At 38.3% G+C, this 20,692-nt stretch overlaps 1 protein-coding gene across 1 annotated transcript; it reads right to left on the reverse strand.

Moving 5' to 3' along the window:
* Positions 1–8,373: 8,373 nt before the first annotated feature.
* LOC18422594 (cytochrome b561 and DOMON domain-containing protein At5g35735) lies at positions 8,374–20,247 on the reverse strand. The gene is made up of 3 exons (XM_006827317.3): positions 19,439–20,247; positions 9,700–9,954; positions 8,374–8,837 (listed from the first exon to the last, which is right to left on the reverse strand). Exons 1-3 carry the CDS (start codon positions 20,123–20,125, stop codon positions 8,577–8,579), a joined length of 1,203 nt encoding a protein of 400 aa, XP_006827380.1. The 5' UTR covers positions 20,126–20,247; the 3' UTR covers positions 8,374–8,576.
* Positions 20,248–20,692: the final 445 nt, after the last annotated feature.

The raw sequence follows: 20,692 nt of genomic DNA on the forward strand, positions 1-20,692 counted from the left end.
TTGTCTTGTTCTTCTAGTGACAGAGAGCTTTCAATTCTTGTTATCTTCAGATCTTTCTCAAGTCCTAGAATAATGTCTAAGGTCTCCTCGACAATAGCAGTAGAACTATCGTCGAATCCTGTCATAAACTGCTCAGCTTGGAACATGAGTTCCTCAGTGGGAGGTTCTTCATCTGCCTCGAAATTTTCATCAGCATGTGTGTCTTCATTTGTTTCATTTTTAATTTTTTTCCTTGACTTCGTTTAAGTTTTCACTGGATTTGTCACGGGTCTTGACTACATTTTCTACAATTGAAAAAGTATTGGTGTTAGAGAGGCTTCGCGCAGGATGCCACAGGGACTTGAAAGTGTCGTTGTATTCCCTTGATAAATTCAATAGATAATGGAGTAATGCTCCAATTTTTAGTAATTTCCCTAGTTTGCTTGGAAGCCGAGGAGGTGTAGCCACAATATGGGCCCCAAGTGTAAGCCGAGAAAGTTTTCGTTCTAGCAGCCCTTCTTCTAGAGGAATTTCAATTATGATCTTCGGTTTTTGCAGAAATTCGGTCTTTTGGTGGTCAAGACCTTGAATTCCTCCAAGAATAAAACATGGAAGCTAAGAAGATTTGAGTTTACATTGAAGTTTAGAAAGTGTGCAACCCAACCCTCTTCAATTATAGGTGTCTACTTTAACATGAGGGGAATGAGCAGTGTGCTGGTGAGGAGAAGTAGTACCATTGAACAGGGGGAGCTTTCCCTTTTGGTAGTTTGGGAGAAACGACACCTAGTCAATGTACAAAGGGTATGGCTTCGAGTAGAGCGGGGCCTCTTGCATGCCTGGGAGCTTGTTCTTGAGACTATGAGCCACCATGGCATTATGTCGGTTTGGGAGACTTGAGAGGCAGGTGGGGGAGTTTGCCTGGGAACTGTGTCCTCACCGGTCGGGGAATCAGTCTCATGGTGAGAAGAAGGGGACCTGGAGGCTTCTAAGCGATCCATCTTCTCGAGGATGGATTGCACCGTTACCTCGAACCTGCTCATCCTTTCTTCTTAGGTGTCATCCGAATCATTGATCACCATGACACTGACTGTTTCTTCTGGAACGTCGGAGCCAGATGGAGCAATGGACTGTCGAGGTTGGCGAGTTGGGTGTGGCATGTCAGTCTACAGGGGCTTAACTTGCCCTGACTAGACTCGACCCTTGTATGCCGATCTTGTGAGGACCGGTTCTGGACGGTCTTGGGACCGTGGCTTTTGTGCAGTGATCACCGAGCAATACTCTTGGATTTGCTTGGGTTTTGGAGTTTGGAGAAGGAAAAAGGGATTGCCAGGCAGGAGGTCATCAAGGGTGGTGACCTCAACTGCCTTAGAGGTTTCTTTGGTCAAGATCTGTAGGCCCCTCTCCTGCTTAATCCTAAGACAGTTGTGGACTTTCATTTCAAAAACGAGCCTGAGACCTGAACTGCCCCACCTTCTTTGAACATGCAAGGGTCGTGTCTATGAGTTGGAGCAGAGAGTGGGGTCCAAGGGCAGAAGGTAGCCTAGGTTTCTGCCTTGGAGGCTGGAGGCCTCTGTTTGACATCAAGTCGTTGCCCCAAATTCCTTTGTGGGGCCCGGGTGTATGGCTAACTTGAGGCTGGCTCAAGATGGTACTCTTAAGGAAGACCTTTGAGTATTAGGGCTCGAGGAGCTTGCCTGGCATCGGAAGAGCGACAGAGGAAGAAGCTAGTCCATGGCAACGCTTGAGTTGGGATCGGGGAGGAACCTGCAAAGGTGGTGCATGTGCACTTTTAGGCTTAGCCATCCGGGTGACTTGAGGGTCAACTCGGGCTCGATCAATTGGTTCGACCTTGGGCGGACGAGACTCACAAGATTGTGTCTGTGAGGGACGAGGCAGGAGCTCATATCTCACAGAGTGGAACTGTGTGTACTGAGATGGAGGACGAAGTGGTCGACCCTCCTATGCTCGAGCTGGCATAGAGCTAATGCTGCCTCGAGCTGTGAAAAACACATGAATGGTGTATGCAGGGTTCGGCCCAAGAAGCCCTAGCCCTAGATGCCTGCACAAGGCAACGTGAAGGTTGCCTCGAGGTGTGGCTCGAGTGGGTGGACCACGAGCCCTTGGGTGTGTGCGAGCGGTGGAAGCTGTAGGGTCTCTACCTCGGTGTGTCGAGCCTCTAGATATAGAGGTTCGGGGTGATAAAGGAGTTCAGGGGCTAGCCTTGTGGCGACCCTCAGAAGCGATGGCAGCTTGCTTACCTTTTGCGAGAGTGGGAAGGCCAGCCTTCTAGTGTATCTCAGCTATATGACTGGTGAGAGACTTGCCAATAACAGGGTGCATGCTGTGTGAGGTAGTAGATGTGCTACCTATGCAAGGGGCCCTGGTGGAGAGTCCACCAGGGCTAGAAAGCAGGGAGGCAGGGACCTTTAAGTCCCTTCTCACACCGACCCAGGAAAGAACCTAGGAGCCAGACTGTGAGTCCTGACTCAGAAGGAGTGTGAGGAAGGAGGCTTGAGTAGCTCGCTTCCCCCAGAATAGTCATGAGTGCAAGGATAAGAATGTCCCCGACTCGGATGGAAGGGTTGAATAACCTAGGGGCCATAGAAATTAATGCAGAAAGTAAAAGAGGATATTGATCAAACAAGAGTGAATCGACTAAGGGGTAGTAAATCCCCAATGGAGTCGCCAAGTTGGTTAGTGCCTCGATATTGCCCTCCAGATCTAGATGATCTGACGGCACGTATCTCAGGTTTCTAGTGAACTCGAGATTTGAGATTGCTCTCTCGGAACCTCGCTCAAAAGCAAAGGCAAGTATACCAACCGATGAGAGAGGAATTTAAAGTGGGTTCAAGACTTACTCGGGCTGGCTTGTGTGGGCGCCCTCTTAGATCATGTCGGAAAGTCCCCAAAGCTACTTTAGCTGGTTCGGATTACCTCTCTTGACCTGCAATCTCCTTGTTTTTCTACACAATACTACTATGGTTAATTTGCAAGACAAGTGGGCCAAAGGGGCCCACCCTTGTCTTAGGGCAATACACATTCATGTGTCTAAGAATTTGGGAGGTTAGGATGATGGAGTAGAAGGTTCGAACAATGGTCAAAGAGAGAAGAAAACTTGATGAAGAGACGAGACTAGCTTGATAGCCGAACAATGACCGACTCAAAGTAGTAGCAATACGAGCATGGTACTCAGGACCCGCATGACAGCAAGACTACTCGAAACCAAGACTTATATGGTGGTACTAAGCTAGGTCAACCCTCAATCAATTGAGAAGAGGAGAGGATGACGAGAAGGCACGAGACAACGGAGAGACAGGGTCCCGACGGTGTTAGGCATTGCCACCCATGACCTTGGAGTAGTAGTGTCATGACCCTTGGATGGCGCTAGACACTACTGCTCGTGGCATGAGGGGAAGCAGGGAACTACGGATGGAGCTAGGCCTCACAGTCAGCAACACAAGAAAGTAGTGCACCCCTGTGCGGGCGACAACAACCTCTTGTGAAGCGCTTGGCGATAGCCATTTGCGAAGCTCATGGCAATAGCTCTCATGAGGTGCATGGCAATAGGCGTGGGATGCAGGAAGAATGGTGATGAACACCAAACGCCCAAAGGAGGCTTGCGGACGGCGATAGGCACCACGCATGTGAAGAGGGCTTACGGTCGGCGAAAGGCACCGCACACGAGTAAGAAGCTCGCAGATGTCGATATACATTGCCGAGACCTCTCGTGGGTGGCGATAAGCATCGCTGTCTGCAATAGGTGCACGACAGGGAAAGACCCTATGGGCAGCAATGAGTTTCATCGTTTGTGCTCTTCACAGAGGCGTCGAGGATGCATCTACGAACGACGATGAGCAGCACCGTCTGCAAGACTCGCTAGGCGATAGAGATGGATGAACAAAAGGAGAACGAGGCTCGTGCATGGTGTTGCCCTCACCATGCACGACCTGTGAGACCACAGGAGAGGCATGGACGCACTACCACTGTCGTGCATGACCTCTGAGGGGAGCTCAGACGGAGGAAGAAGAAGGAGAGGAAGAGAGAGAAGAAGAAAAGAAAAGAAGAGAGAGAAAGTTTACCTTGAGCCTAGGGGTATCGGTCCAAAAGTTTCTCTCACCTTACTCTTTCGCAAACGTGACCCAACAATGAGAAGAAAGATAAACTTTATTCAGTAAAAACTCTCTCTTTGTGTATTCTGTGTGTGTGTGCCTTGCCTCTTGCGTATAATGATGGTACGTGGTATATATAGAATTTGCCCCAAACAAGGGTGAATGATAAAAAATAACCTAATTACTGAAAATTAAGATTAAATTGAATTAAAATAAATTAGAAAGTAGGGTACAAAATGATAGATTTGCCCCTTTCTAACAATTTGTTGAATTTCATAACAGTCCCTGTGTTGCCCTTGAACTTAAGTGATCTTGCATGGATTATCTGGGGTTGTTTTGATGCCCGTTTGCTCGAAAAATGATTGTTTTCTTGTGGGGCTCGGCATGACGATTGATTTGCTACCAACTTCGAGCCATGGATCATATTTTTGGGACACGATCATGTGTTTTGAATTTTGGTTGAATCTTGAAACTTTGGATCGATAGTGTGCTCGTTCCTTGATGTTTTTCTATGATTTCTTCACTGGATCACACTGAGCAAGCCGCTAAGATCACGGGGCAACAAACACAGCTCGATTTCATGCCTGAACGAAGGCTTTACAAGTTTGGAATTTTGGCCAGAATCTGGAATTTCGACGACGAAATTTGCAATCACTTCGTTGGCTTTGTGTGCGAAATCCGACCGTTCATCATGCGTGAGGTTCGGACCAGTGATGGCCGTGGACCTTACACATGTGATGGAACTGGTCTCACCTCGATCGGGCTGACAAACGGCATCATTTAGCCGCTCGAGAAAGGCATGATGCTGCTGATTTCCTGCACTTTCTTCACGGATCAGCAACTTCTCTTCTAGCTTTTCTTCATGCTCGTACATCGTCACGGGGCGTGCCACATATCGAAACGTTCGTCGTCTTAATGAGACGAACACACTCACAAAATTTGATCTTGATTCGACATCGGCCAAGTGAGATATGAGCGTCAAAAGTCACTAGTTATGATTGTCCCTTTAATGGTGTTGAGTTGCAGAGTGATCGCACGAGAATAGCATGTCGCTCTTCCTGTTTCGCTCTTTCGCCTATAACATTTTTCTAGGATGTCCGTTTAAGTTAAAATTTGACCCTTGGGATTTTTCAGCCATGCCAAATCCAATGGCGGTGGTCCCATAGCTAATTGAGACATCGAAAATATAGCTCTAGTTAAAGGGTCCGTTTCGGGGTGTTAGAGGTTGATTCTATCGGGACTGTTTCTCAGTCTGCTTTGTCTTAGACATGTTGGATTGCGACAAAACTGGGCAGGAGACCTTTGAGAGTCTTTATGAAGATTTTGACTAGTTCTGGGGCAATTCTGAGACTGTCGAGATTTCCACTCTTTGCTAGGCTTTCATTGAGTGGGAGCCCCATGATGATGAAAAATATCTTTCGACAATGAACACAACCATGAAGCTGTGGGTAAAACTATCTAAAAAGAAAGAAGCCAAGCATGATGAGCATTTGGTAATGATCATCATGAGTAAAAGTGAGATCTTCATATGGAAATAGTCACAAAGCTATTGGTAAAATTACCAAAAAGAAAATTTGGGCATTGTGAAAACCGTAGATTTTTAAACGTGACAGAGAGGGTTTTTAGACGTGAGAGAGAGGGAAAGTGAACAAAGGAAAGAGAAAGTAAGATAGCAAAGAGAGAAGGTGAGAGCAAAGAGAGAGAGAAAGGGGAGCTCGGACCTGCTCTGAGTCCGAGTGAAGGTCCGAGTGAGGAGAGAAAGAGGAAAAGGAGAGAGAGAGAGAGAAAGAGGGCTCGGACCCACCCTGGGTCCGAGTGGGAGAGAGAGGGCAAAAAAAGAGAGAAAGTAGGAAATAAGAGAGAGAAAGTAGGAAATAAGAGAGAGAATGAAGAGAGAAAGAGTGAGAAAGAGAGGGAAGGAGAGGAGAGAGAGTGGACCTAGAATGGGCTTGAGCCTAGATGCACCTTCAAGGGTCCCTTTTTCATGTACATTTTAGAGAGAGGTCTTAAGCCTTGTGGGTTAAGGCTAGGGTCTAAGGTCTAGGTGTATAGAAGCTATGGTGTATGGATTAGGTTGGTATGCTTGGAAGGCTTAAGATATATAGATATTAAGGTGTATTGGTGTAACTAAGGTATATGGTGTAAGGTAGGGTGTAGGAAAGCTAAGGTGTATGGAGTAGGGTGTGCTGTATAGAAATAGGGTAGGGTATAGGAAAACTAAGGTGTATGGAGCAAGGTGTATGGAATAGAATTGGAAGTTAGGAATCCTAAGGTGTATGGGAGTTAAGAGTGTATGGAAATCAATGAAAAGAGCTTGAGAATTCTATTTTCTTTTACTTTGATCCCAAGGACCCCCTTAGGTACGGGTCTGGGACCAGGAACGTGAGAGAGAGAGAAGATGAAAGAAATAGAGAGAGAGGGGTAGACCCGCCTAGGACGCGGGTCTGTAGCCTGAGCAAGTGGGAGACAGAGAGAGAAGGTAGCGCTCTTTACCTAGGAGATGGATAGTTATCTCTTATCAATTGGAAAAACATCCACTCTAAATGGCTTTGTATTAATAAACACTAAAAATACCTTATAATTTTAGGATAAATATTAATTACCTTATGAGACAAAAATTTGGCACATCAAAGGGGTCATGGACACCTACACGTACCAACAAAAAAATGTTTGATGTGCATTTTGCACTTTGCTTGCATCAACATAGATATATCTTACCAAGATGTCCCATGGCTGGTACATAACTACATAAAGTTTGTTACATTGTGATGTGTGTTGTATGTCAGATTTCACATGCACAATAGATGTCAAGAGCATAGCAAATTGCGTCATAGAGAACTCTATCCGATGGTCCAACTTTGGAAAAGTAGAGGTGAAATTTTCCATTCCCGTTGACACTACGCCACTAACATCTTAAAAAAAACTAATTTTTAAATTATTATATATATATATATATATATATATATATATAAAAGTAATGATTCAATGTAACGGTTGCATCATAATATAATGCAACGACACTTCTAGAAAACCATGTTTATCTATTTATTTCTTTTTTAACATTGTTTATCTAGTGATAATAAACTCAAAATCATTTATTTTTTTTTTAACATTGTTTATCTAATAATAATAAAGCCATCCAAAAAAATTAGAAATGAAAAAATCCTTCTAAGACCTAGATCTAAGCATCTTACCAAATGAACGGTCTATGTTTATTGGGCTAAAAAAATACTTTCTAGGTTGTGTTTTCAATTTTTTCTTTTTTTGTGATTTCTTTAGAATGAAAAGAGTGTATATTTCAAAATTTAGATCAAACAAATAGCCATAAGATGATTTTTTAAAGCTGTTGCATTATATTACTATAGAACGTGAAATTGAGCATTATTGAATGAAGAAACGCAACCCTTCAACATGCGATTACAATACATTTACAAAAACTAAACAAGCAGTTGCTTTTTCTATATAATAATCTCAAATTTCTCATATGGGTAGAGCTTGTGTAACATAAAGTTAATTCTCTTCTTGTCGACTTTTTCTCTCTAAAGCAAGGCTATTTTGGTGCTCGTAAATCTTGTTTACTTTTACATACATACAGGCAGAGTAAGCGTTCAATTTCACATTCCATTGACACAAAATTGGCTTGAGAAATTGGTTGCACACTTTCAAATATTTCAAGAATTCAAACGCTCATCTTTTTTAAATAGTTCACAAAAGTTAATAGAAAATGAGCTTAAAATTTTGAGATAAAAGAAATTCCCCATAACTTTAATTTTCAAGGGCTAGACTTATTTGGTCCGGCTTGACTATGTATTAGTTATCCAAACCAAACCGAAATGCACTTGATAATTTAAACATTTCTTAGCCCAGATTACATGTAGACGTGGTCGTTGCCGAACACATTACCAACTCTCAGCAACTATGACCGATATACTTTGTTAGGCATCTATAACACGGGAGATTTATATACTCAGTAAAAGTTTTGGTATTAAAGAATGGTTAGTATTTTTGGATTTTATACAGTAATGTTCCAAATTTTTGAGATTCTTTTTTTCATTTTACCCCCTCTTTTTTCAAAATCTAACTTTCAAACACCCTAAAAGACAAAAAATTGAGTGTTTACACAACTCGAACAACCCAAATGCTAAATTTTTTAGTCTTTTGGGTAGGTCAAAAATGGCACTTCGAAACTGTTTAAATACAATGTTTTGTGTATTCTGCCAGTTTGAAATTTGGACTTTGAATTAGAGATAGAATGACACTTAAAAACTCAATAATTTTGAACCTGTTGCCACAAAGTCTGAGTCATTATGCAATAAACGAACTTAGTTCATGCTTATAGGAAAATTTCCCTTGCAGCATTGAAGGTGATCAATATTAAAAATTTGGCAAATTTTGTGGTATGCTGAAACCATGGTCTTGGTGGCATCAAGTTCCAAGAAGCTAAAAACACAACAAATCAGAACTTCAAACATACTTAAGAAATTAAGCCTAAGGTTCTCTGTATAAAGCTCTTCCAGAGAGGAATTTACACCAAGTCCAAATCTCAAGCAGAACAACGATTGCGCCCATGAAGATAAGTAGTCCATAATATGACCACTGATAACCCAATGGTGGATCCAGGATGTGGAAGCCCTTGTAAATGTTGAGGATTATTGTAGCCAGCAGCGAGTAACCCACAAAATGGTGATAGATCACCCATTTTGTACTTCGCCGATCGTCCTTTTCACGTTGTTGCCTTAGGGCAAGTACCTGAGATAGAAACAAAATTCTTACCTGAAATAGAAACAAAATTCAAAACAAGAAACTGTATATTACAAGATAAGAAAGAGATATTACTCTTTCATACCCACTCTCCTCCTCATAAAATGAAATTGACTCCATTCATTGTAAAATAGCTTTTGGCATATATCTCTTTGATCTACCAGACATACTCAGTCATGCACATGTATATAAAATATATTTTTTAGAAAAAATATATAACATAAATATTTATTTTTATCAAGGAGGTCACAATCATTGTTGTCCTTTAGTTTTCAAATTGGATAGTTTTAAGTGTGTCATTAACTAGACCTAAAGTTCAAATAAAAAATTTCAAACTTCGTGACACAGCCCAAGCCATCCAAATATCCAATTTGCAATCTAGTGGCTAGGAGTAACAATGACCTCCTTGTTTAGAAAAATTATATCCAATTTTCACTGTCTAAAATTTGAACAAAAAAAAACAAAAACATCTCTCACTCACTATCTTTTGCAACGCAAATGTTTTGAAATCCCCTGGATAAGACCAATGGTGGTGGCCGATCCGGCTCCAGGGAAACACTAGTCATCCTATTCCCCAATTTCTTTCATTCTTTTTTTTCTTTTTTTTTTCTATTTTCTTGTTTTGTGTATATCAAGGATTCTTGATTTAGACCGGCCGAATCGGGAATCGGTCCCCTGGTGATTCAAGTACCATTCTAATTTTCAAAACAACAAATTCAAGGCATCGGTCTGATTTTTAAAACAGTCGCACGTGATGAATTTGTTTTGTTTTCTTTTTTTTCTTTTTTTTTTCCATAACTTTTGTTTCCAAACATCCGCATGGACAATGTAGATGAGTGATGAAAAATACCTGCAAGGCAGCCAACACAAAGATGATGGTGCCTAGAGCCTTATGTGCAACATAAATGTAGCCCGTTGAAGTGCTTCCCAACACCAAACCTAGTATCCAACCCGTGGTCCCCAGGAGCGCAGCGAAGATCTCTATCAATATGTGGGGAATTTGCCAATTCTTCAATGTGTGCACCACTCCCCGGAAATACCTAGGGAAGATAAGCCCAACAGGCACCAGAATTCCCCAACCTATTATATTCAACACTCCATGGGCCTGCATAAACATCAAGCAGACCATAACTTATGAGTTGCCAAAGTGACTTTTCTACTATATCTTGCTCGTTTCCTTCTCCATCTGATTTTTTTTTTTTCCCAGGAAGATGGAAAGAAACATGGTTAAAGTTCAGAAGAAAATATAAATAAATAAAATAAACACGATTGTAAAAGGAACCTCACACCGTTGAATTTGGTACACATGAACCTTAAAATAAGATTTGGAATGAAATTTAAACAAAAATCATGTTTTATTTTTAAAATTTAAAATATATTTTACACTCAGAGTCCTACTTTTTGAGAATATATAAGGCATTTTTATTTTTATTTTTATCATTCTTTAATATAGGTTGGATTAAGCTCCTATGTCAACATTTCTCACCATGTGCACCTTATATAAAATACCAAATAACTAATCTAAAGTAAATTGAATTACCAAAATACCATTGAATATTGCTGGGGCATTTTTAGTTATTTAATATCAGATAATTATTTTTAATACTTTTTACAATGATAATAAGAAGTATAGACGTTCCAAATTTGATCTTAATCCAATCCATAAAAATAAAACTTTAAATATGTTAAATGCAAAAAATATAAAATATAAGAGACTATTTTCAAGGGAAATTTATGCTAACATCCACTAATTTTTTCAGAATTAAGAATCTATTCCTCAGATGTTGTAACATACTCTCATGTCCCCTTTCTTTTTCTATATGTATTTTTTTCAAAATACCATCAGTTCGGACTCTCAATATCCAAACCAAAACTAAGGTAATTCAATGTCTATTGATATTTATATTTTACACCAATGTCCCTTTCTATCTTTCTTTTAATTTTTTTGTACAATGGCCTCCAGAGTGTAGGTCAACCGTCCATGTTCCAAACCAGAAGTTTAGGTTGGGTCGGAACGTGGAGACCCCGGGCCATTTTGGAAAAATTGAAAGAATGAAAAAAAAAAAAAGAGGAAAAAAAGGGAGATGAGTGTAATGTATAAACTACTCGACATAATTGCATTATTATTTTGTATTTTTTTTTGTATAGTCGTCCTCGTGCCCCAAATTTAAGGTTGGCTGTTAAAAAAAAAAAACTTAAAATATATTATGCCGTCTCAAATATGAAATAAAGGGCATTATGTTTAAATTACGAATATAAAATGTTTTTCTATAAATTTCATATTTCTAAATGCAATGAATTTATAGTGGATATTTTCTGCATAATTTCAAGAAAGGGAAAAAGAAAATATTTAAGGTGTTGTGATACAAAAAAGGAAAAAGTTCTTATAAGGTTGCAACCTTAAAATGTAGAATTGAAGGTGCATCTCAAAAATCCATCATAAAAGGTTGTTTGGATGTTGGAAAACCCTCTAATTGATCATATCGGTATGGAGATGTATGAATATGAAAAGAAAACAGATTTCGAGTCCGCGAAATAGTGTATCATGCAACACATTTTCTAGACTGTTCATTTTCAATATTTTTCATGTGTTTATAGATCTACTTGATTTGAACAATTTTTAGAGTTTAAAATTTTATAGTTAGAGATGAAAATAGATTGTCAAGCCATTCTACGAATTTTTTATTTCAAAATTATATTTATGATAGAATTTAGAGGTGTATCTTAATTGGATTGTTTAAGATTGAAACCTTTTGCAAACCACACCCTATAGATCTTAACCACTGATAAGTTAGCTTTTCAAATGTTTGATCAAAATATTTTAGAACCGGGTACGCTTTATATAAGGTGCCAACTTTAAACAATTGTAGTAATGTGCACCTCCGAACTTTATAAGAAGATGCAGTTCTAGTGCCAGAAACCTCTACAAGGCCAGAAAATCTATTTACACCTATAATTAGGAAATTTAAAGCTTATAAAATACTACAGATTTAGCACATATATAGACACTTGAATTTTTATTTATTTTTATTGTTTATACAAACACAAAAATCTTTGAAATGAATGATCTCGATAATGTGGAAGAAGATGTAATATTTTAGGATTTGAATTATTTTCTTATATTTATACATTTCAAAATCAAGATTTTCTGTCTAGTTTTTAGGGTGCACATTATTGTAATAGCATAAGGTTGATGCCTTATATAAAATATTTCATAGATAAGATATTTATGTAGAATATATAGGGAGGGAATTTTCATTAACTCTGCTAGGATGTTCTCTCACCATATCATGAAAAAAAAAGGCTCACTAAATGTTTAAACCCTTCCTAGAAAGTACATGCTATGCCTTTATTACCTGTCAGAGTATTTTGTAGTGTGCAAGATGGGATTTGTGTGGCACCCTACCCATTCTGGTACAAGTTTAGAAAGTAGGAATTTCCTCTTGTAACAAGAACCGTCTAGCACGTACATGATTGAGATAATTTTATACTTTTTTATTTCCTTAGTTCTTATGATAATTGATGCAAATATCTTTTCTAGATATATTTAAAAAAGGGTGTGGTTTGTATAGAACTTAGGCTTTAGATAATCAAATTAGAACCTACTTTCAAATAGTATCCAAAAATGTGGTTTCATTATTGGAAATCTTTGTGATAGTCTTAAAATATATTTTCATCTCCATTTATAACGTTAAAAATTTCAAAAATAGGGTACATCGACAAATGCATGAAAACTTGAAAATCATGAAAATTGACAGTCCAAAGATGCGTTACAAAATACACTATTTCCAAAACTTGAAATCTGTATGTTTTCTTATTTCCATGCATCTTGATGTTGAGATGATCAATTTGAAGATATTTGGGCATCAAACAACCTATTCTAGTGAAATTTTTGAGGTAGGCTCTAATTTGAATTAGATTGTTTAGAGCGTCAACTCTAGATAAACTTTTCCCATTTAAAAATATACCCAAAAATTTTCTATTTTATCGGGATGTCTCTTCTTCCCAACATTTTTATGTTTTCCTGAAATGCCTTTTTGTCCGGCCTCAAGTACTTATCTTTGTTTTGGGTATAATGTGGGGGGAAAGCTTTCTATGTTCCCCTTACAACATAGAAGAAATATCCTCCCCTACTATCCAGCCGTCTATTTTTACCAAGAGAGTCACTCACTGTTTGATCTAGATCCGACATCTCAAAGTATTTTATTTTCAGTTTTTTTAATACAATTTTTTTAAATATGAAATTTGGTGCGTACTATCTTCTCATTGGGGCGCACCTATAAAAAATATTAACAATAATTTTTCGATAAAAAATAACCAAAATACCCTTTGAACTTTTCAGGGATATTTTGATCATTTTATTTTATTAAAAATATTTTTTTGTGCTTTTATTTAGAGCGAGTTTAATAGAAGAATGGACATCCAAAATTTGGTATCAAAATAGTTTATAGAAAAAAAAAGAAAAATTAAATAGTGTAGAGACGTGACATTGTGATTGAGGCAATCTTAGCCCTCCATTAGAAAATGAACAGCTGGATAAGGGAGATGATAGAACTTCTATGTTGTAGGAGGAGCATACGTAGTTTTTCCTAATGTGGGTTCCGCACTTAAAGTGTAAAACTTTACATCACACCATCACCCAAACAAAACAATATACTTCCCCTATTAGGGCTTGCAATGGACGCATACCCGATCTGGGACCCGGCAAGTATACCCGAATTGGGAATGGGTCTAAAATTTGAACCTACAGGTAGGGTTCGGGTCCCACAATTTATACTCCAAATTTTCGGATACGGGTAAGGCTACAAATGGGCAGGGCCTGAGCAAGGCCGGAGCCCGAAAAATCTTGGACTTGATTCTACCCGGCTTGATGAGGCCCAGCCCGAAACTATGCCCAATAAGGCCCACCTGTTCAAGGCCCGGAAGTATACCCCAATGCTCGGCCCAGCCCATTAACCTTATTGGACCTGGCCCAGCCCAATTTAGATTGTTTTTTTTTAATCTTTCCCAACTTTTCTAGTAAGCGAAAAAAATTATTAATTATTTTATTTAGGTTTCGAAAGAGAGAAGAGGTTTTTTGAGAGATAAATTGTTAATTATTTTATTAAAGTCTAATCATTCTCCACAAGGATTTCTCTAGGGTTTTCTGCATAAGACGCATCAATTTCTTGAAAACCCTAGAAAAGAATCGACGATATGTGTATCTTCCTATGATTGAAATGACTTCTGATTTTGAAATGGATTTTTGTTCTCCATGTCCTGAAACCTTTAAAACGCTTTAGATCCGAAGTTTTAGGATTTTTGCTCTGCGTGACTTGACTGGGATACTATCCAAGGTGATAATCTTAGACAAGTTCTATGCGTTCTACTTTTATACACAGTAAACCACAAATCATAGTTTTCTTCTGTCTCAACTTTTTAGAGCCCAGGGATAAGTTTTCTGAGAGAATTGTAAAAAAATTGGCACAATTCAACTGAACTTGGGGGATTTCTGGAAAAAGTTCAAGGAAATTGAGTTAACTAAAAAATATTCCTTTTATTGAATTTGAGCCATGTAGCGTTAAATTTTGTCCCCAACATATCTAGAATGTGCATTATATCTGTTTTCTGTAGAATTCAGCACCTACTAAGTTCGATTGACTCTACAAATATTATTGTTTGGTATTGGTCCGTGAAACTAGGCTTTTGATTTGATGATAAGAGTGTCTACTGAACTAGTTTTTTTATTTGATGATAGAAAGAAACAAAATATGTGAACAGTTAGGCTCTGTACGACACAATCACAATCCCCAGTCGATACCAAGACTTACTATACAAATAGACAAGGAATTTTACATTTTGCAGTTAAATGTTAAAAAAATGAAGTGTGCCATCCCAAATAAATAATTTCCAAGTGTGGACATGACCCCTCTTTTTTTAGTACGTAAGTAGCTGGTTATTTACAGAAGAACCCACATCCTTTCAATTGAAAACAAATTTTGGCTGATGAACTCATCTCAATCTTTTGAAGCCTTTCATTCGAGCGTCCATTAATATGTGCTCCATTTTTTATTTCTGATCATTTAAATAGATGATTCAATAGTTCATCAGGGGATGATTTTTCATTTTAGTTTAGTGAGCCAGTAATGAAATTGAAGAGTGGAGTTACCCAAAAAAACGAAGCGTCAGCCAGTAGCTAATTAACCCAGCCGAGGGGTTTCACGAGTGGCTTTGCCATGAAGGGAGAGAGCTAGGTTTCCCCTGATCTGGTGGTCATTGCTGCCCTCCCCCAATGTTTTGCCCTTGTTTAGGTTGGTGAAATTGAGGTTGCAGTTGCCTTCACAAGGTTGCAATTACCGTGAGGTAGAGAGAGCTTCGCAGTGGGTCTCTTATTTGAGTCCGAAAAGGAAAAGTGACCAGTAAGAGAGACTTGTTGCGGTACATTTCCTGGAGCCAAGTGATTTGTTATGCTTTTTTTGCTCTATATGCTTTTGCTGAAAATCGTTTTGCCTCATGTCTTTTTCTAATTATTGTTGCTTGATATTGGGATCTATCAAGAGCCCTAAATCCTGTTTGGATTGGAGTTTTAGATATTTAAAGAAAATCAGCGACCTGTAACGAACTTGGGAAATTTAATAGGGCTTTCAATGGCATTCTGTTAGGATATCTGGAGAAAATCGGTGACCTTAAGGTAAAAAGCATTTATGGAGAATCAAAATACTACGAGTTCGAGTGTACCTGAGAGGATGAATGGATATTGGTGTTTCAACAGCATAGCATGAGTTGGTGTTTCACTTGAGTTAGTGATTTACTTTGGGTTTTTTTCTTCCGCGGATATTCCAGAGAGAGATAGAGCTGGGAGTAATAAGCATGAACATGGTGGGGACTTTGAATGGTGGGTTTAGATGGAAATAATGTACTGTCGTGGGTATTCTCGTGATCTCTATAGCTCAGGTTCAGAGCTTGAGCTTTAGGTACGGGTCCTCTGGTTCGGGTACGGGTACAAAAAAATTGGAACGATCAGGTACGGGTCTAGGTCTGGGTACTCATATAGGCTATATCTCGGGTATGGGTACTGTCTCCATTGGACCATACCCGTATCCGACCCGATGCCACCCCTACCCGTACTATATGAAATACATATACCTTCCCTATCCAGCCGTCCAAGTTTGATTGAGTGAGTTACTAACTATTTGATCTAGATCTAATGCTTCAAAGTATTTTATTTTTAATTTTTTATATAAACTATATGAATATGAAATTTGGTACGTGCTGTCGTCTCAATAGGGTGCAGCTAAAAAAAATATTTTGAAGAAATAAAATAACCAACATATCCCTTAAAATTTTCAAGGCATTTCTATCATTTTATTTTATTGAGAATATTTTTATTTTTTATTTTGTCCAAATGTGAGGTTAAGATAAGAGTGGATGCCCAAATTTTGGTGTCCAAATGTTTTGTAAAAAAGATTTAAAATAAAACAGTGTAGAGGTGTGACATTGTGATTGGGGTCATCTGAGTTGCCCATTTAGAATGGACAGTTGGACCTGAAAAAGTATATAAGTTTTATACATTACATGAAGTATAAAAAGTGTGGCCCAAAAAACTATGTATCACAAAATTAAACAACCGAATACCTTTGAAATATTCATACGTGCATTATGACTATTTTTATAATTCAAATTACTTTTTAAAAATTTTATGTGTTGCTCACATGTCCTTCAAATTTTAGGTCAATCTAATTCTTAAATATTTTTTAATTAAAACCTATCGGATACGTGTGGTGTAATCTAATTCTTAAATGTTTTTTAATTAAAACCTATCGGATAAGTGTACGTGTGGTGTAATCTAATTCTTAAATGTTTTTTAATTAAAACCTATCGGATAAGTGTGGTGTATATTGTATACTAAAATACTATTTATCTTTGTCATAAAAGGCTTGGTGTATCACAAAACTCAAGTAATGTTTTTTGAACTTTGAATCTAATAAATGACACTCTTCTATTAACTCATAAATGCCTTAATCACATGAGACTCACCTTCTATCATTAGATTTGATCAGATTCGAGCAAAAATTGGCCTGAAAACCCGACGTATCGCCTTTTCCGGGCACCCAATCTTGCGAGAACTACCTAAATCAATGAAGGGAAAGAAAAGGCCCAATGGGTCTCGTAGGTTGATTGTCAATAGGTACATGTCGCTTTTCTGATCGCGGAACATGCACGAGCCTGTGCTCGAAATTCTTTAGTTCTTATTCCACCTGTGAGTTGTTCTAATTAAGCCTTGGATTTATTGTTGTGTGTGTTTAGAGAAAGCTATAGATGGAGATGGAGAGACATAGATGAGCAGCAGTCTTACCTATGATGCTTGAGAGAGAGGGAGGGCTGCTTGGAGAGGTGGTGGTCCTCTAATGGAGAGAGATAGATCTGGTTGTAGAGGCCTGTTTGATTGCCACCTTTTACTTTTTCGTCTCTCAAACTCTGAAAGAGAGAGCTGCTGATTTAAAGAGAGAGGGGGAGAGGCCAGGATGGTTTGGGTGGTGCTGATTTAAAGAGAGAGGGGAAGAAGCCAGGATGGTTTGGGTGGGGGAGGGAGAGAGGGCTAAATTAGGGAGAGGGAGAGAGAGTGTTGGTTTTAGAGAGAGGGAGCAGGACTGGTCTTAGCAAAAGGGAGCGGGACAGGTTCTAGAGAGAGAAGGTGTGCAGCTGGTTCTAAAGAGAGAGGATGGCAGAGAGATGGGAGAGATGTGTAAAGTTTAGAGAGAGAGAGAGAGGAACGTGTTTAACGAGGTGACGATGTCAGAGCAGAGGCCTGTCATGGCATTAATTTCCCGTTTCAAACGATTTTAAATGTAGGGAACCGGCTGCCCATCATGCCGTTGAAGAATGCCGACATAATCCACGTCATTGGCGAACGATCCCTTTAATAAATATATGATTTTAATTTTTAACTTTTTGTTAAATCAAATGTAGTAATTCTATACGTTTGATTTTATAATTTCCATGATCATAATAGTTTCAAAGTCAACATTGGGATTTAAGTTAAGGGCAAGCTTTTTATGCTTCCCTACAACATATAATCTTTCTTTTTATCCAGCCGCTCATTCTGAATGGAGGGTTAAGATTGCTTCAATCACAATGTCATGTCTCTATATTATTTTATTTATAATTTTTTTCTATAAACTATTTTGACATCAAATTTTGGATGCCCATTCCTCTATTAAACTCACACTAGTGAAAAATATAAAAAAAACATATTTTCAATAAATTAAAATGACCAAAATACTTTAAAAATTTTTAAGGGGTATTTTGGTCATTATATTTTTTCGAAAAATTATTTTTAATATTTTTATAGGTGTGCCTCAATAAGAAGATGACACATACCAAATTTTATATTCATACAATTTGTATAAAAAAAGCTAAAAAAAAAATACTTTGAGACGTCGGATCTAAGATCAAATGATGAGTGATTTTCTTGATCAAAATTGGATGGCTGGATAGTAAGGGAAGGATAGAACTTCTATGCTATAGAGAAAGCATAGAAACCATTCCCGTAAGTTAATGAGACTGTACTGTGCAACATATTAGTAAGTTATTCTCTCAATTTATACATATCACTAAACAATTTCCTATCATTCAATCACCTAGTAAAAGAGACAGATATTGTTATATTTTCTAATTCACTCTATGTTTCTTGTAAAATATATTTATATCAATATTACACTATGTATTATATTTTAATGAGATTTGCGAAATAGAGGCATCTCACTAGTATATGTAGATATGTAGAGAATAATTTTTAACCGACCTTATGGTAATATAATGAAATGAACCTTAAAAAACTATATTAAGAGTACTTGTTTGAACTTTATTTTAAAACGTACACTCAATTGACCATGTTCACTGGTCTCAAAAAAAAAAAACTCATCCTAAAAATTGCTTTTTTTTATCCAATAAACATAGTATATGTTTTGATGGGATGGGATGATCAGATCTAGGCTTCAAAGGAAATCTTTTTTAATCCCAAATTTTAAAGATGGCATTTTGTTGAATGAATAATTTTAAAAAGAAAAATAAATTAATTTTAAATTCTTAAAGATCCAGATCTCAATGCGCATCAAAATTTGGATCCCTTCCATGCTTCCCAGGAGATCCATGCCTACAATTACACCGTAAAACATGCCATAAAAACACCTAAGCAGAGCAATAGTACAACAATGGTAAAAACACTGAAGCAGAGCAATAGTACAACAATAGTAAAAACACCGAAGCAGAGCAATAGTACAACAACAGTTTGAAGAAAATATAATATATGTAGCATTAGGGTTCAAAATATTTGATATGAGATTTCAAATTTCAGCAACTGAAAGTTAGGCTGTGTCCTTTGGCCTCTCAAAGTCCGGCAAGTTTGATAGAGGAGAAAAAAACGCACCCTAACCATCAGATTTTAAAATTGGAGGTCAGGGAGTTGATAGAAAGTGTTTTGCATAACACAGAAAAAATGGCAACATAGACATGGCCCCAACCATTAAAAGTCCTGATAATATCGATGAACATTGTGTATTAATATCTGCAACACAAATGAAAACAACAAGAACAAGAAGTGCACTTACTGTTCGGAGGCCGTCGACAGGATAGTCAGGCCACACTGTCTTCCTCGAACTGAGGTTCAAAGATTCTCGGTTATCGAAGTGGTGAAGATCCAGTTGGTGTCCTCTAAGGCAGAACTGATCATCAGCCCCTGAGCCATCCTGCCATAGATGGTGAAGAATTGGATGGTGGGTGTCATTGGTGGTATTGGCAATAACGAAGGAGTTGTGCACAATGGTAGCAAAAATCATTATTATGGTTCCGTCGACCAACAAGGCTTGCTTATTTGTAAAATTCACAAAATTCGCTTTTCTATCTGATGTCGGTAAACATTTATGGCTCCGGCTCAAAGCAGAGGCCCTTGTCAGGTTATAGGTATTCAAGACAGTCCCATTGGGCTGTTGAACTGCCACCAGGGCCACTGTGCCATCCATAACCGGTGCCATCCGCCCATTTAAGTTTATCCCCCATGCTACCCATGTGGACCTTTTCTGCAGGCGAGCTTGGAAGCCGATGCTGATCATCCCCTCTTTTTCCTGGAGTGACCACCCGAACGCCCAATCAATTCGTCTCAGTTTCTTACAAAACGTTAGGTTTCTCTGCGTGAACTCGTAACGAAACTCGCCCCCATCACAACCTACAGCCTCAGAGCAGGATATGCATGGTAAGGCCATCAAACCAAGGAAGATGAGAAGAGCATGGCGAGCCATTGTGAGAAGAAGAAGATACAAAATGTGTGCTCTTGGTTCTTAGTCCCCAGTAGTATTTGGATTTATTTTGGCCTGCAAAGTAGATGTGGGGTGCATGTCTTTGTCTCTTTAGTTATCAGGGCAGGTATGCATGACAAAAGGCATCCTCTTTAGTTAGCACTGTTGCATTGTAGAAAAGAGAAAGGGCAAAATAAAGATACAAAAAGCAGACAAAGGGATGCTAAATTAATTCTAGTCTTGTTTCTGCTGACTAAAGTTCTCTTCTTTAATGTTCGCCATCCTCTGTCCTTTATCAAAACGCACAAACACAAAAGAAAAAAGGTAATCTTATATAAATATAAATATCTCTTTTTTATGAATACATAAGGAAATTTTTAACTTGTGACATTCATTTATGGTACCTCTTTCAAGTGTTTTTTTCAGTCAGTGTTATGTGACTTGGCCGAGTAATTCGGCCTCCCTAAGGCAAATTGGATGCCCAACTTGCCCCTCACCAAAAACCACCTTAAAAGAAATTTATAAAAGTAAAAAAATCTAAAAAAATAAATGCACTGTTTAGAAATGATT

The sequence above is a fragment of the Amborella trichopoda genome, chromosome 3 (genome assembly GCF_054954075.1).
Source record: "Amborella trichopoda isolate Santa Cruz 75 chromosome 3, AtrichopodaSantaCruz75HAP2 v2.0, whole genome shotgun sequence".
Lineage (NCBI taxonomy): Eukaryota > Viridiplantae > Streptophyta > Magnoliopsida > Amborellales > Amborellaceae > Amborella > Amborella trichopoda.